This window comes from Anolis sagrei, chromosome 1 (genome assembly GCF_037176765.1).
Source record: "Anolis sagrei isolate rAnoSag1 chromosome 1, rAnoSag1.mat, whole genome shotgun sequence".
NCBI classification, from domain to species: Eukaryota; Metazoa; Chordata; class Lepidosauria; order Squamata; family Dactyloidae; genus Anolis; species Anolis sagrei.
Window position 1 is genome coordinate 326,830,574 of NC_090021.1, and position 16,265 is coordinate 326,846,838.

Sequence of the window (16,265 nt, forward strand, 5' to 3'; positions counted from 1 at the left end):
GGCATTGAATAAACATTGCCTTTTATGTTTGGAATCTGCCCTGAGTCCCTTCGGGGAGATAGAGCATAATATAAATAAATTATTGTTTTGTTGTTGTTGTTGTTATATGAAAACATAATGTGGCAAGCAAGTTTACTTTTAGACACTAATGCATGGAGCAGAATTACCTTTTTGTTGTTTTGTTTTGTTTTATTTTTTATTACAAGACCCACCAAGTGGAGGTGCAATAATGAACACTTAGAAATAAAGAGCCAGTTGCCCCTAAGGATATTTTTCTTCCAGTATTGGAACAGAACTCCAAGCTTTCAGTCTTTCACTGCTTTCCAAGATCCGTTACCATTTACTCAGTTGTCTCCATTTTAGAAGTCCATTCTAATTTAAGTGGGGATTATATTCCTATCATTAACCAAACAAGAGTCAGAAACTCTTGCAATGTAATGGAAATATAAATCTATGTAATCTAATATTGCTCACCCTAGTGAGCAATAAGATTCTATCAGTGTTGGAAAGATTCTATCAGCAATGCCTCTGAAAAGTCCTACAAATCTCTTCACAAGAAGACAGACGGACAAGTACAATCATCAAACAACTCTCCAATACATTGCTGAATGTATTGATGGGATCCCCACTGAACTATTTGAATAAGGCGAGCCTAAGCCAACACAGCAACTGCACAAGCTCATTGAAAAAGTGTGGGTGACCGAGAAGATCCCAGTGGACTTCAAGGATACCACTATCATCACCCTTTTCAGAAAGGGAGAAAGAACAGACTGTGGAAACTCTCAAGATGTTTTCCTTCTATCCTCCACCAGAAAAATCCTCTCAAGAATTCTCACAATTCACCTTCTACCTATTTCGGAAGACGTCCTCCCTAAATCCCAGAATAGCTTCCACCCCTCCAGAGGAACAGTGGATATGATTTGCACTCCAAGAAAAATGTAGGGAACAAAATCAACCCCTGTACATGGCATTTTATCAATCTTGCAAAGACCTTTGACCCGGTGAATGGCAATGCTCTCCGGATCAACCACTTGAAAATCAGATGCCCAGGTAAATTTGTGAACATCCTGTGGCTCCTCCATGATGGCATGACGCCAACAGTCTTGGACAGCAACGGCCCTCAGAGTGACTCATTGCAGCAGGGATTAGTTGTCAAACAGGGATAGGTTATTGCCCCAACCTTATTTTCCATCTTCATAACTATGATTCTACACCTTGTTGATGGGAAGCTTCCCACTGGTGTGAAAATCACCTATAATCATAAAGTTGGAAAAGAGCACATGGGCCATTTAGTTCAACTCCCTGCCATGCAGGAAAAACACAACCAAAGTACCCCCGACAGAAGGCCACCCAGCCTCTGTTAAAGAATCTCCAAGGAAGGAGCTTCCACCACACTCCAAGGCAGAGAGTCCCTGTGCTGAACAGTTCTTAATATCAGGAAATTCTTCCTAATGTTCAGGTGGCAACTCCTTTCTTATCAAGCTCTTTAACCTCATCAGGCTGAATGCCAAAACAACAACTTCTGTGATAGATCTCCAATATGCCTCCAGCATTCTATAATGAAGAAGTGAGAATTCAAGGCCTTAAAATAAGTGTTAAAAGGCATGTTCTAGTACTTTTTTCCATGTGAGATACTAGAGTTCATAGCTGTTCTTTCGATAGGTCCCCTTGGAGCAAAAATAATTAAACATTTACAACAGAAGAACATGTAAGGGAGTGGATTGGTTATACAAAATAACAGAAAACTGACAGGGTTTGCTACATGGGCCAAAAAACTCATGCCACAAATGACCTGCTGGTTTTCATAATGTTCAACAGCTTTCAGTGAGAATCCCAGTTCTTTGACTTTAACCCAGGCATGGGCAAACTTTGGCCATCTGTGTGCCTGGGAACTACGGGGTGCTGTTCCTGGGTTATACATATCTGTTCCTCATTGCTTTTATCATAAAACATGAGGAAAGTTGATTACACGGCAAAACCTTTGTTTGTGTGTCACAAACTTCATTAAACATGTGAAGGACAAAGTTTCTCTTCCCAGGATAAAGTGTTTGCTCTCTAGTCAACTGTTGCCATGCTTTTAGGATAATCAGGAACAGACATCTAAAAGCCAGATAAAAAATCCTGTGTTTTCCAAGTGTAGGGATATAGAGACATCTGAAGATGCATATTTTCGGGCCAGAACTGGGATATTCCCAAACCTGAAAATCTCGCATTTTTTGTCGTTTGTAGCACTTGCTCCCACGTTTTCAGGAAACAGCATTTGGCCACCCTCCATTTTGGGGCGGGAGCTCCAGGGATAAAGGCACCTACATGACTAGCAAGAAGATGAGCATTGGATCTCCCCATTCTTGCGAGTCTTGACGGGTCCTAGGAGTGGTGACATAGAATCATAGAATCTAAGAGTTGGAAGAGACCTCATGGGCCATCCAGTCCAACCCCCTGCCAAGAAGCAGGAATACTGCATTCAATTCACCCCTGACAGATGGCCATCCAGCCTCTGTTTAAAAGCTTCCAAAGAAGGAGCCTCCACCACACTCCGGGGCAGAGAGTTCCACTGCTGAACGGCTCTCACAGTCAGGAAGTTCTTCCTCATGTTCAGATGGAATCTCCTCTCTTGTAGTTTGAAGCCATTGTTCCGCATCCTAGTCTCCAAGGAAGCAGAAAACAAGCTTGCTCCCTTCTCCCTGTGGCTTCCTCTCACATATTTATACATGGCTATCATATCTACTCTCAGCCTTCTCTTCTTCAGGCTAAACATGCCCAGCTCCTTAAGCCACTCCTCATAGGGCTTGTTCTCCAGACCCTTGACATGTAGGAGGTGAGAGTCCAGCAGCACCAATGAGGGCCCAGGCCATCTAAATTCAGCATTAAATCCTGAGCTAACCTGCCTGGTGTAGATAGGCCACTAGAAATATTCTGGTATTTTTAATATGTTATTTGTTCAGTAAATTGAATGCAATAAAAATGCATACTGCATAAAACATAAAGTTAAGCACTTGAGAATTTAGCACTACCTCTGAGGATGCTTGCCATAGATGCAGGCGAAATGTCAGGAGAGAATGCCTCTAGAACATGGCCATATAGCCCAAAAAAACCTACAACAACCCAATTTGGCACTTGTTAGTCACCCAGGACTTAAGTAGCATGGATTGGACAGAAATCTGTCAGTGGAAGATGTTGTAATCCTTACCAAACAATCAGGAGATGTATCACCCATCCTCCCACCATTTCCCTCTTTGTACCTCCTTCTTTTGAGAAAGACTGTAACTAACTGGTGGAACCGGCACTCTGACTATTGAAAGTGCCAGATGCAGCCCCTCACTCAATCTTAAGTATCTCTGGAAAGACACCTTCTCTCCCTTGAACCATTGAGACACTACAAGTCTAATCTATATAAAATAATAAATGTATAAGTATAAAGCATCTAATGGTAAAGGTTTCCCTTGATATTAAGTCGAGTCCAACTCTGGGGGGTGGTGCTCATCTCTATTTCTAAGCTGAGGAGCTGGAGTTGTCCATAGACACCTCCAAGGTCATGTGGCCAGCATGACTGTACAGAGCGCCGTTACCTTCCCGCAGAAGCGGTACCTATTGATCTACTCACATTTGCATGTTTTTGAACTGCTAGGTTGTCAGAAGCTAGGACTAACAGCAGGAGCTCCCCCCGCTCCACGGATTCGAACCGCCAACTTTCAATCAGCAAGTTCAGCACCTCAGCAGTTTAACCCACTGCACCACATAAAGGATCTACATTCATATATACAAGAGAAAAGGGGGTTTCTTCCCTTTTAGGGAAAGACTTGATAGATATCCTAGAAGGCTAAGTCCCTTAGCTGACCATTGCAAAAAAAAATCCATCAATGATGGCTTCGTTAGCTATTTGGGTATTCCTCTCTGGCTTGCACAGGAGTGCCAACAAGAACGCAATTAATTGTTGAAGAATACAGTCAACACAAAATCTCATTCTTTCAGTAGCTAATTATGAGAAAATTCAAAGACCTGTTCTTCAATGTATACATATTAATGATGTGTCCTTAACCAGAGGAAGACTGCTAATTAAGAAAAGCTTAGCAGTGGCTTTAAAACAGGAATGTTAACATATGCAAATGAGTCGTATGGTCTGATTTCTTGTCGCGGGCTTTTACTTCGGGGATTATACCATTTACGAGAACAGATTAAGCAAACTGGGCTATTGTAGTAGCAGTGTACATGGAGAAAGCCCTCCGCCCAGCCTCAAAAGAGCTTCAACGCCAGTGTAAGACTGCCCTCTTCTGCTCAAAAAAAGAAAACAGTCGAGATGAACAGTATTAACATTTTACTACTTATATAAAGTAGTAAGCCCACTTATTACAGAAGCTCACTCAACATTTTTTCATTGATATGCTTTGAGTACCACAGAATCACTATGGGGAACCTAGCAATGCCTAAAGAATTCTTCTTTCTGGACCTCTAGAATGAGTCTTTGGATAGCTTCTGCTGGAAGTTCCCCCAGAAATTGACCATAGATAGGGCACTTCTCTAAGCATTTTCGAGGTCTTCCAGGTTATGAAAAAATTGCATTGGATTCTGGAATGGATTCATGTTATACATCAACCTATTTTAGATAGATAGATAGATAGATAGATAGATAGATAATTAGATCAATAGAGAGGTCTAGACAACTATGTAGATAGATAGGTCTTGCAGCGATGTTAGTATCTGTTGTATGTATTTTCGAGGTCCTCCAGGTTATGCAAAAATTGTATGATGGATTCTGGAATGGATTCCTCAAGTTATAAATCAACCTACTGTAGATAGACAGATAGATAGATAGATAGAGATGTCTAGAAAACTATGTAGATAAATAGGTCTAGATATCGATGTTATTATCTGTTGTATGTATTTTCGAGGTCCTTCAGGTTATGCAAAAATTGTATTGTGTGATGGATTCTGGAATGGATTCCTCATGTTATACATCAATCTACTATAGATGGATAGATAACTAGATAGAGAGGTCTAGACACCTATGTAGATAGATAGATAGATAGATAGGTAGGTAGGTAGGTAGGTAGGTCTAGAAACCAACATTATTATCTGTTGTATGTATTTTACTTTGCTTTATTGTAAGTCTTGGGCTTGGCCTCATGTTAGCTGCCCCGAGTCCCCTTGGGGAGATGGTGGCAGGGTATAAATAAAGTTTAATAATATCCCTATCTATCTATCTATCCACTGGCAGCTGGTCTTTTTTCAGACTCATTTAAAGGTCTTAGTTATGACCCATAATGCCCTGAAATAGTTCAGATCTAGATTATCTATATTCTACCATATGAGTCTGTCCAGGTTTTCAAACCTTCAAAGGAAACTCTTCCCTCCTTCCCACCTGTGCATCTGATAGGAAAGAGCTTTCTTAATGGTTGCTCCCAGGTTCTGCAGCTCCCTTTCTTGCAAACAAGAGCGAAGACCTCCATGCTGTGCCTTCAAAGAGCCGATCAATAAAAATGTTTCTGGAGACTTTAGTAACTGATTGCTCATAGGGAAAATACTTTTTAATAATGCTTTGTAATGTCTGTAAATGTTTGTAAAACTATTGTCCTCCCAACTCTGCTATGCGCCTGTGAGACATGGACTATCTACAGATATCACGTGCAACTCCTAGAACGATTCCATCAGTGTTGCCTCCAAAAAATCCTGCAAATCTCTTGGGAAAACAAGTGGACAAGTGTCAGCATGCTGGAAGAAGCAAAGACCACCAGCATTGAAGCAATGGTCCGTCATCAACTCCGCTGGACTGGCCACGTTGTCTGGATGCCTGACCACCGTCTCCCAAAGCAGTTGCTCTACTCCGAACTCAAGAACAGAAAACAGAATGTTGGAGGACAGGAAAAGAGATTTAAAGATGGGCTCAAAGCCAACCTTAAAAACTCTGGCATAAACACTGAGAACTGGGAAGCCCTGGCCCTTGAGCGCTCCAGCTGGAGGTCAACTGTGACCAGCAGTGCTGTAGAGGCACGAATGGAGGGTGAAAGAGAGAAATGTAACAAGAGGAAGGCGCATCAAACCAACCCCAACTGGGACCGCCTTCCACCTGGAAACCAATGCCCTCACTGCGGGAGAAGATGCAGATCAAGGATAAGGCTCCATAGTCATCTACAGACCCACCGCTAGTACATCGATCTTGGAAGACTATCCTACTCAGACAATGAGGGATCACCTAAGTAAGTAAGTAAGTAAGTAATGTCTGTGAGTAAGTAAGTAATGCTTTTTCACAGTCTTGCTTTGCAATAGCTTTTAATTATCATGACAGTATAACTGTATTTTTTTATTTTTTAGATGCTTTCCTGATGTGAACTTTCATCAGCTTGTTTTAATTTTGGGAAGCTGCCTTTAGTCCTACATTTTAATAAACACCTGTTAGCCATTTCATATGCAATTCATATCTGTTTTTAAAGCTATATGTTTAATGTTTACATGCCCTAGTTTACTGTCTAATTGGTTTATTCCCCATTTCAACATTTAATTATCTCATTATAAGTTTACTGTTATTATTGTGTATTATTTTGCATTGCTCCTGATGCTGTTTGTTATTATTGAATGTTCCCCCCCCCCCCCCTGCCCTGTGAACTGCCCTGAGTCCCTTTTGGGAGAGAGGTGTGTTCTAGAAATTATTATTATTATTATTATTATTATTATTATTATTATTATTATGGGATTTTATTCAGCTGTGTGAAAGCGGCCTCATTAGCAAACCACATTAAACTTTTCAGGGCTCCTACATTATATCACCATCTTGTGGTCAAATGCAACCATCACATGAAACACAAACTTGTGTAAAAAGGAAATGAATTGCGTAAGAAAATCATGTTAGAGTAGACCTTCCTTTGCTTACTATTTTTCTCAGGGACAAACCTTTGATCAGGATCCTAGTTTTCATCCAGCCTCTGCCTCAATGGAAAAACAACATGGAAATATTTTGAGGAAGGGGAGGAATAGATGCTGTATTGCTTGTCTTGTATTCTGCTCCATGAATAATAGAATGGTTCAATGTACATAAATTTTGTATCACACACAAATTTAGTTATAATACCATATTTTATAAAGTTATATGAAAAATAAATGAATTTTATGTTTAGACTTGAGTCCCATCATAAAGATATCCCACCTCAAGGACCGAGTTGTGGCGCAGCTAGTTAGTAGCCAGCTGCATTAAATCACTACTGACCAAGAGATCATGAATTCGAAACCAGCCCGGGTCAGAGTAAGTTCCCGACCATTGATAGTCTAATTTGCTGTTGACCGAAAGACAGTTGCATCTGTCAAGTAGGAATTTAGGTACCACTTTATGCGGGGAAGCTAATTTAACTCATTTATGAGGTCATAAAACCTTCCAGCAGAGTGCAGAAGGATGAGGAAATACTCCATCAAAGGAACCAGTGTCACAAGTGGATGGTGAAGTGGCAGCTCCCCCTGTGGCCAGAACCGAGCATACCCTCATGAAGCAGGAAAAAGCTGGAATGTTAAATTGCCTCTGTGTCTGTCTAAATATGTTGTATCTCTAAATGGCATTGCATGTTTGCCATGTATATGTGCATTGTAATCTGCCCTGAGTCCCCTGCGGGGTGAGAAGGGCAGGATATAAATACTGTAAATAAATAAATAATCTCCGTAAATGCAAATACAAGTATTCCAAAATCCCAAATGCTTCTGGTCCTAAGCATTGTGGATAAGGGATACTCAACTTGTATTCCAAAGTTCGGAACCATGACAGCTAAAGTGAAATAATAGTAGCATGAATGGGCCCCGGATGGGTTAAACCTATACTGTTTCAACAAGCTTTAATTCACCAATGATGTTCACTGATTTAAAAAATACTCCTATTTCATTGCAGTCAATGTAGCTTATCACATTTATTTCTTAGTAAAATAAACCTGTTTTGTTTTTAGAGTTTCATTGTAAATCACTTTGAGCACTCTCTGAACAGAAGGATTCAGAAATGTATTTATAATACATATGATCCCTAACAATCTATATACAGTAGAGTCTCACTTATCCAACATAAGTGGGCCGGCAGAACGTTGGATAAGCAAAAATGTTGGATAATAAGGAGGGATTAAGGAAAAGCCTATTAAATATCAAATTACATTATGATTTTACAAATTAAGCATCAAAACATCATGTTTTACAACAAATCGGCAGAAAAAGCAGTTCAGTACATGGTAACGTTATGTAGTATTTACAAATTTAGCACCAAAACATCGCAATGTATTGAAACAGCTGTGGATCTGGGGGGAAGGCGGACTGCATTGGATAATACAGAACATTGGATAAGTAAAGGTTAGATAAGTGAGACTCTACTGAATGTTCAGGATGTAAGGGGGGAAAGCAATAATTTTTTGAGGACTAGTAGCATCCTGCAGCATAAATCCAAAATACCTCAAGTTGTCTAGCAATATTGTCCCATTCAGCTGGCGTCATATTTGAAGAATCAAGCAACTGATCAAGTTCCAGGATTGTGTAGATTATTCTTTTGTTTTGGTTGGAAGACCTGTAAAACAAATAATATTTTGTGAAATTAGCTATTCAAGTTGTACCATTTTTACAAGGGAGCGGCAGTGCCACAATGAGTTAAACCCTTGTGTTGCTCAACACATGATCTGAAGGTTGGCTAAACTGCTGACCTGAAGGTCGGTGGTTCAAATCCATGAGACAGGCTGAGCTCCCATCCATCAGCTCTAATTCCTGCCAAACTAGCAGTTCGAAAACATGCAAATGTGAGTAGATTAATAGGTACCACTTCAGTGGGAAAAGGCAAAGAGATGCTCCAAGCAATCTTGCCAGCCACACAACTAGGAAGTGACAACACAGGCTCCTTGGCTTGAAAATGTAGAAAGCACCCCGCCAGAGATAGAGATGAGCACCACCTACAGAAGCCGGAAATGAAAGGAGAAGCCTCTGCCTTTGTTTGTGTTTGTGTGTCTTGTTGTATATGACTGTAAAGGCTTTGAATGTTTGCCTGTGTATGTAAAATGCTGCAATCCACTCTGAGTCCCCTGCGGGAGAAGGCTGGAATATAAATAAAGTGTATTATTATTATTATTATTATTATTATTATTATTATTACCACCGTTTTTCCACTCAGTATCAACCTGGGCACCTGGCTAAGTGCACCTAGTGAGAAAGCCAAAATCTTATTACAGAACTAGCTTGGGAACCCAGCGATGCCCGGGTTATTTGAGAAAGGCATTGTTTGTCTGTGCTCCCAATTTAGTCGAGATCCAACGTCAGCTGGGTTCAGTGGGTGTAGCTCAACTACAACTCCCATATGCCAAAGTCAATCACCCTCAAACCCCACCTGTATGCACAGTTGGTCATGTTGGTTCTGTGTGCCAAGCTTAGTGCAGATCCATCATTGGTGGGGTTCAGCTCTCTGGAAAGAGTGAACTATAACCCCCACATGGGTGGGTCAGTTCATCAAACCCCTCCATTATGTTTTGTTGGCCATGTTGGGTCTATGTGCCAAGTTTGGTCCAGATCCAACGTCGGCTGGGTTCGGAGTGAACTATAACTCCCGGATTCCAAGGTGAATCACTCCCAAAACTCGCCGGTATGCAAAGTTGGCCGTGTTGGGTCTGGTTGGCAAGTTTGGTCCGGATCTGTCATAGGCGGGGCTCACAATGCTGTCTGCATGCAAGGTGAACTACAACTCCCACACAGGTGAGTCAGCCCTCCCCCCCCCCCAACCCCTCCAGTCTGTTCTGTTAATAAGCAAATTTTCTAGGCTATTATTATTTAGTGCACAGATAGATAGATAGATAGATAGATAGATGCATACATACATTAAAAAGAAACATTATCACAACGTCATCAACTCCGAAATGAGATCGTGAATGTGCATCAGGATATTGTAGTTTAAATTGCACCGAACAGCGAAATTGGGTCTGCAAATTACTAGCTACTGTAATGTTACAGTCTATGGGATTTCCATATGCTTGCCTATAGGCAAACCTAATGTTTCGAACCCAAGCATAAAGGAAAAAACATTAAAACTCGGGGTTCTTTAGAGTAAGAATGTGTGACTCTAGTGGCCCCAATACTTACGAAAGCACCAAAGTGTCATCTTCCAGGTTAATTTTCCTGGCATACACAGCGTCATGAAGAATTGGGATCTTTTTCAGGTACCTTGCTAACTTGTTTGCTTCAGGAATTAGACCTAAATGCAAAGGATGAAACAACAAGGAGTAAAACAGATGTTCACTGAATTCTTATTAGAATGTTAATACATCTCCATATTATCTACACAAAACTTAAAACATTACATAAAAGGAAAAAGTCATCACCTTTGATCACAGTACCCAAGATGTCACAAATAAAACGTATTTTGTCATTGATTTTGTCATTTGGGAGTTATAGCTGCTGGGATTTATAGTTCACCTACAATCAAAGAGCATTCTGAACACCAACGATGAGATTGAACCAAACTTGGCACACAGAACTCCCATGACCAACAGAAAACACTGGAAGGGTTTGGTGGGCATTGACCTTGGAGTTGTAGTCCACCTACATCCAGAGCGCAATATGGACTGAAACAATGATGGAACTGGACCAAAATTGGCACGGATACTCAATATACCCAAATGTGTTCACTGGTGGAGTTTGGGGAAAACAGACCTTGACATTTGGGAGTTGTAGTTGCTGAGATGTATAGTTCACTTACAATCAAAAAGCATTTTGAACCTCACCAATTACAGAATTGGGCCAAACTTTCCACACAGAATCCCCATGACCAACAGAAAATACTATGATCTCTGGCAACTCCTCTGACACCCCCTTGCGACCCCCCCCCCCCCCCGGTCCTGATTTCCAGGTTGAGAAACACTAAAGATATTGGAGTCCTCGTGGACAACAAGTTAAGTCAACAATGAGCCAACAACGTGATGTGGCAGCAAAAAAAGCCAATGGGATTTTGGCCTGCATCAATAGTAGCATAGTGTCTAGGTCCAGGGAAGTAATGCTACCCCTCTATTCTGGTTTGGCTAGACCACACCTGGAATATTGTGTCCAATTCTGGGCACCACAATTGAAGAGAGATGTTGACAAGCTGGAATGTGTCCAGAGGAGGGCAACTAAAATGATCAAGGGTCTGGAGAACAAGCCCTATGAGGAGCGGCTTAAGGAGCTGGGCATGTTTAGCCTGAAGAAGAGAAGGCTGAGAGGAGACATGATAGCCATGTATAAATATGTGAGAGGAAGCCACAGGGAGGAGGGAGCAAGCTTGTTTTCTGCTTCCCTGGAGACTAAGACACGAAACAATGGTTTCAAACTACAAGAGAGGAGATTCCATCTGAATACGAGGAAGAACTTCCTGTGAGAGCCGTTCAGCAGTGGAACTCTCTGCCCCGGAGTGTGTTGGAGGCTCCTTCTTTGGAAGCTTTAAACAGAGGCTGGATGGCCATCTGTCGGGGGTGATTTGAATGCAATGTTCCTGCTTCTTGGCAGGGGGTTGGACTGGATGGCCCATGAGGTCTCTTCCAACTCTTTGATTCTATGATTCTAAAGTAGACAGTCTTAAAATTATCTATGCTGGCATCTCAACTTGATCCAGATTGAATAGTCCATGGCTATTTTTTCATTTATTTGTATGCTCTTTATAAAAAAAAACTACGGTACTAAAGAGCTTGGCACCAAGTTACTTTCATTTCTAAAGAAAGCACTGACTAATTAAGACTGAGTCAATGGCCTGCCCAGAATTACATTTTGTACAGTATTATACTACAGTGTTCTTAGCTAGTGCAGAACCACAAAAAAATCCCAGGAGCCAGAATGGCTGATTCATAGAACTGCAATGTTCATCAAGTATATGGACTTTAAAACCTGGATATACTACACATCTTTCCAACAAAGTTCCTATCCATGTTTTAGGCCAGTGGTTCTCAACCTTCCTAATTCCACAACCCCTAGAATCATAGAATCACAGAATCATAGAGTTGGAAGAGACCTCATGAGCCATCCAGTCCAACCCCCTGCCGAGAAGCAGGAATATTGCATTCAAAGCACCCCTGACAGATGGCCATCTAGCCTCTGTTTAAAAACCTCCAAAGAAGGAGCCTCCACCACACTCCGGGGCAGAGAGTTCCACTGCTGAACGGCTCTCACAGTCAGGAAGTTCTTCCTCATGTTCAGATGGAATCTCCTTTCTTGAAAACATTTCCTCATGTTGTGGTGACCCCCAGCCATAATTTTTTTCGTTGCTACTTCACAATTGTAAATTTGCTACTGTTATTAATGGTAATGTAAATATCTGATATGAAGGATGTATTTTCATTCACTGGATCAAATTTGGCACAAATACCCGATACGCCCAAATTTGAATACTGGTGGGGCTGGAGAGGGATTGATTTTGTCATTTGGGAGTTGTAGTTGTGGGATTTATAGTTAACCTACAATCAAAGATCATTCTGAACTCCACCAACGATGGAATTGAACCAAACTTGGCACACAGAACTCCCATGACCAACAAAACATACTGGAAGGGTTTGGTGGGCATTGACCTTGAGTTTTGGAGTTGTAGTTCACCTACATCCAGAGAGCACTATGGGGTCAAACAATGATAGATCTGGACCAAACTTGGCACAAATACTCAATATGCCCAAATGTGAACACTGGTGGAGTTTGGAGAAAATAGACCTTGACATTTGGGAGTTGTAGTTGCTGGGATTTATAGTTCCACTACAATCAAAGAGCATTCTGAACCCCAACAATGATAGAATTGGGCCAAACTTCCCACACAGAACCCCCATGACCAACAGAAAATACTGTATTTTCTGATGGTCTTTAGCAACCCCTCTGACACCCCCTTCACTATCCCCCCCCCCTCTCCCAGGGTCCTGGACAAGGATTAAAATGAAAGTCAGGCATTTCCAAGGGAACACTCCCCTGAAAGGGATGGGTTTAAAACGCAGAGATATTTAACTTTACTCACTTTATGACATTTCAACATGTACTAAAGTGTTTGCTTAAGACAATGAACGTCACAAAAGCATGCTGATGCAATTCACAACCCAAATCAGAAAGAGAACAAGGAAGGGAAATTTATTTTAAAATCTCCAGGAGGTATCTCTCTCCAGCTTTGGTGTGTTTTTTCCTTCCCTGCCAATCACCAGAACAAAGCAATTCCAGAGATAATTCAGGAAATATGTTCATCTCATGTCTGAAATAGCTGAAGGATCCAGATGACTGACAATTCTGACTGCAGCCGATTGCATTACTTACCAGAGAACTCAGAAAGAAAATACAAAAGTTGGATCAAGGAGCAGACTATGTATTAATGATTGACACATATGCCTTTGGGCAAACCACACATAAACGACCAAAATGTTCTTCTGAAGATAAAATGGCTAAGTTTCATCTTCATATCTTCATTTTATCAAATTCAGCATTCTGCTGGAAAACACAGATACTAAGAAGAATCTAGCAGTCCAGTTGTGTGTAGGTGTATTTAAAATTAAGTCTTTTGAAACCAAGGTGGGATATTGACCACTGCACACAGTGGAATTAATTTCCTAATATATAACTTATACAATTCCCCACCTTGATACTATAGGCAGCCTCCCACATTCCCTAGTGTTAAAGACACAGGACCCTAAGTGAGAAACCGTGAATAAAAAACATTGCTGTTTGTTTTACCTGAGAGAACACCTCTCTAAGAAAATCTAGGACCTCCAGCATGTTGTCTGCTTGCAGCCGACAACAAAATCACAGTTATTTTTTTATCATATCAGAAGCAAACCAAGAGTACAGTTGTAATGTATTTTGAAAAACACAAAGTTTAAAAACTAGGAATTATATCAAATGTCCTTTGACCAGTAGCTCTCCATTTGGAGTGTCTCGGATGTTGCTATGAGAAGGTCCTCCACTGTGCATGTGGCAAGGCTCAGGTTGCATTGTAACAGGTGGTCTGTGGTTTGCTCTTCTCCACACTCGCATGTTGTGGACCCCACATTCTTAAGGTTGGCTCTGCATCTTGTGGTGCCAAAACAATTTGTCGGCACCTTCCAAGTCGCCCAGTCTTCTGTGCACCCAGGGGGGAGTCTCTCATTCGGTATCAGCCACTAATTGAGGTTCCAGGTTTTGGCCTGCCACTTTTGGACTCTCGCTTGCTGAGGTGTTTATTTATTCATTTCGGGTATTTTTATCCCACCCTTCTCAACCCCCTGGAGAGGACTCGGGGCAGCTGCGAGTATCTCTGTAGATCTAATAAAACTATTTCTTGATTTAAGGCATTGGCATGCTGGCTGATATCTGAACAGAGGGTGGGCCAGAGATGGTCCTTTCATTATTGGCTGCTACTTCCCAGCATATGTCAGGTGGTGCAATACCGGCTAAACAATATAATTTCTCCAGTGGTGTAGGGTGTAGACATCCTGTGATAATGCGGCATATCTCATTACGAGCCATAGCCACTATTTTAGCATGGTGAAATGTGTTCCATACTGGGCATGAGTATTCAGCAGCAAAATAGCAAAGAGCAAGGGCAGATGTCTTCACTGTGTCTATAACCTGTAATCCCCAAATTATACCAGTCAGCTCTCATATGATATTGTTTCGAGCACTCACTTTTTAAAAAAAAATTCAAGCAGTGCTTCTTGTAGGTTAGAGAACGGTCGAGGGTAACTCCCAGATATTTGGGTGTGCTGCAATGCTCCAGTGGGATTTCTTCCCAGGTACTCAGAGTTCGAGATGCTTGTCTGTTCTTAAGATGGAAAGCATGTGTCTGTGTGGATTAAGAATCAGCTGGTTTTCCCTGTAATAGGTAGTAAGGGCACCTAGAGCTTCGGAGAGCTTCTGCTCAACCATTTCAAAGCTCCCTCCTTCAGCAGTGATGGCACAATCATCAGCATAGATGAAACTCTGTCCCTTCTGGCAGTGGCTGATCATTTGTGTAGATATTCAACATTGAGGAGGAAGTTCCCTCAAAATCATAGTGATTAATAGAAATGTGTTATCTCTAGGAATTTCTAGGTCGCTGTGAGTTTTCCAGGCATGTTTCAGAAGCATTCTCTCCTGATTTTTCATCCACATTTATGACAGACATCCTCAGAGGTTATGAAGTATATTGGAAATTAAACAAAGGAGGTTTATATATCTGTGGAAGGTTCAGGGTGAGAAAAAGAACTCTTGTCTGTTGGAAGCAAGTGTTAATGTTGCAATTAATCATCTTGATTAACCAACTACCAAACTCACAAATTTTGTATTTTATCTGTTTGTTTGCTTTGTTCTGTTAGAAATGTAATATAATTCACTGGTTGACCTGACACGACAAATAAATAAATATCTTGATGAATATTGCAAAGCCTTGCCCTGCCTGGGTAAATCATCTGTTAATACCTCCCAACAAAGGATTCCTCCAGGCAGAAAATAGCCAAGCCTTGAAGAGTTATTTACTTATTTGTTTATTTACAGTATTTATATTCCGCCCTTCTCACCCAACAGGGGACTCAGGGCGGATTACAATGTACATATACATGGCAAACATTCAATGCCATAGATGCACAACATATATAGACAGACACTCAGAGACTACTTAACATTCCAGCTTCTGGCCACTAGGGGAGCTGTCGTTTCACCGTTCGTTTATGACACTGATGAAGTACTTTCTCATTCTTTGCAGACTTCCTGGAGATTTTTATGGCCTCATAAATCAGTTAAATTCGCCTCGTAAATCAGTTAAAGATGCAAGCCTTTGATTGATTCCAACATTCACACTTGCCTCCAACAGACAAAAGTTCTTTCTCCCACCCTGAACCTTCCACAGACATATAAACCTCACTTGTCTAGTTTCCAACAGACCTCACAACCTCTGAGGATGCCTGTCACAGATGTGGGTGAAACATCAGGAGAGAATGCTTCTGGAACATGGCCATACAGCCTGGAAAACACAATTTCTAGGTTCTCTACTGTGTTTCTATTGACAGTGTCATGTTGACGTTGCACTGAAGGAACTAGAAATTACTAGACTGAAGGCCATCCACAGTGTCAGAAACAATACTGATGTCATAATTAAAGATCTCAAAATAAGGAGATGCAATTGCTGTCACAAACAAACTGGGCTATATAAAGGAGAGAAGGAAGTAATTTCCTTACATCGCATTTTACAGGCCTACATGCTCAGATCCCATTAAAGAATAACAACACGAACAGGGCAACTTTTTTTTCTTTAAAAACCATAACGTTACATACATTATTCATCTCCCCAATGCAATTACTGTCTACATTATCACCAAACGAACAGT

The 16,265-nt window shown here is 41.1% G+C and overlaps 1 protein-coding gene across 2 annotated transcripts in view; it reads right to left on the reverse strand.

Moving 5' to 3' along the window:
• The window catches only part of LOC132762024 (60 kDa lysophospholipase-like), a 102,311-nt gene that overhangs the window by 74,046 nt on the left and 12,000 nt on the right, over window positions 1-16,265 (reverse strand). For both annotated transcript variants that reach the window (XM_060755043.2, XM_060755037.2), the window contains exons 2-3: window positions 10,075-10,186; window positions 8,410-8,521 (exon numbers count right to left, since the gene is read on the reverse strand). In XM_060755043.2, the coding sequence (XP_060611026.2) occupies window positions 8,410-8,521; window positions 10,075-10,186 (224 nt within the window). The remainder of the gene's footprint in view (window positions 1-8,409; window positions 8,522-10,074; window positions 10,187-16,265) is intronic.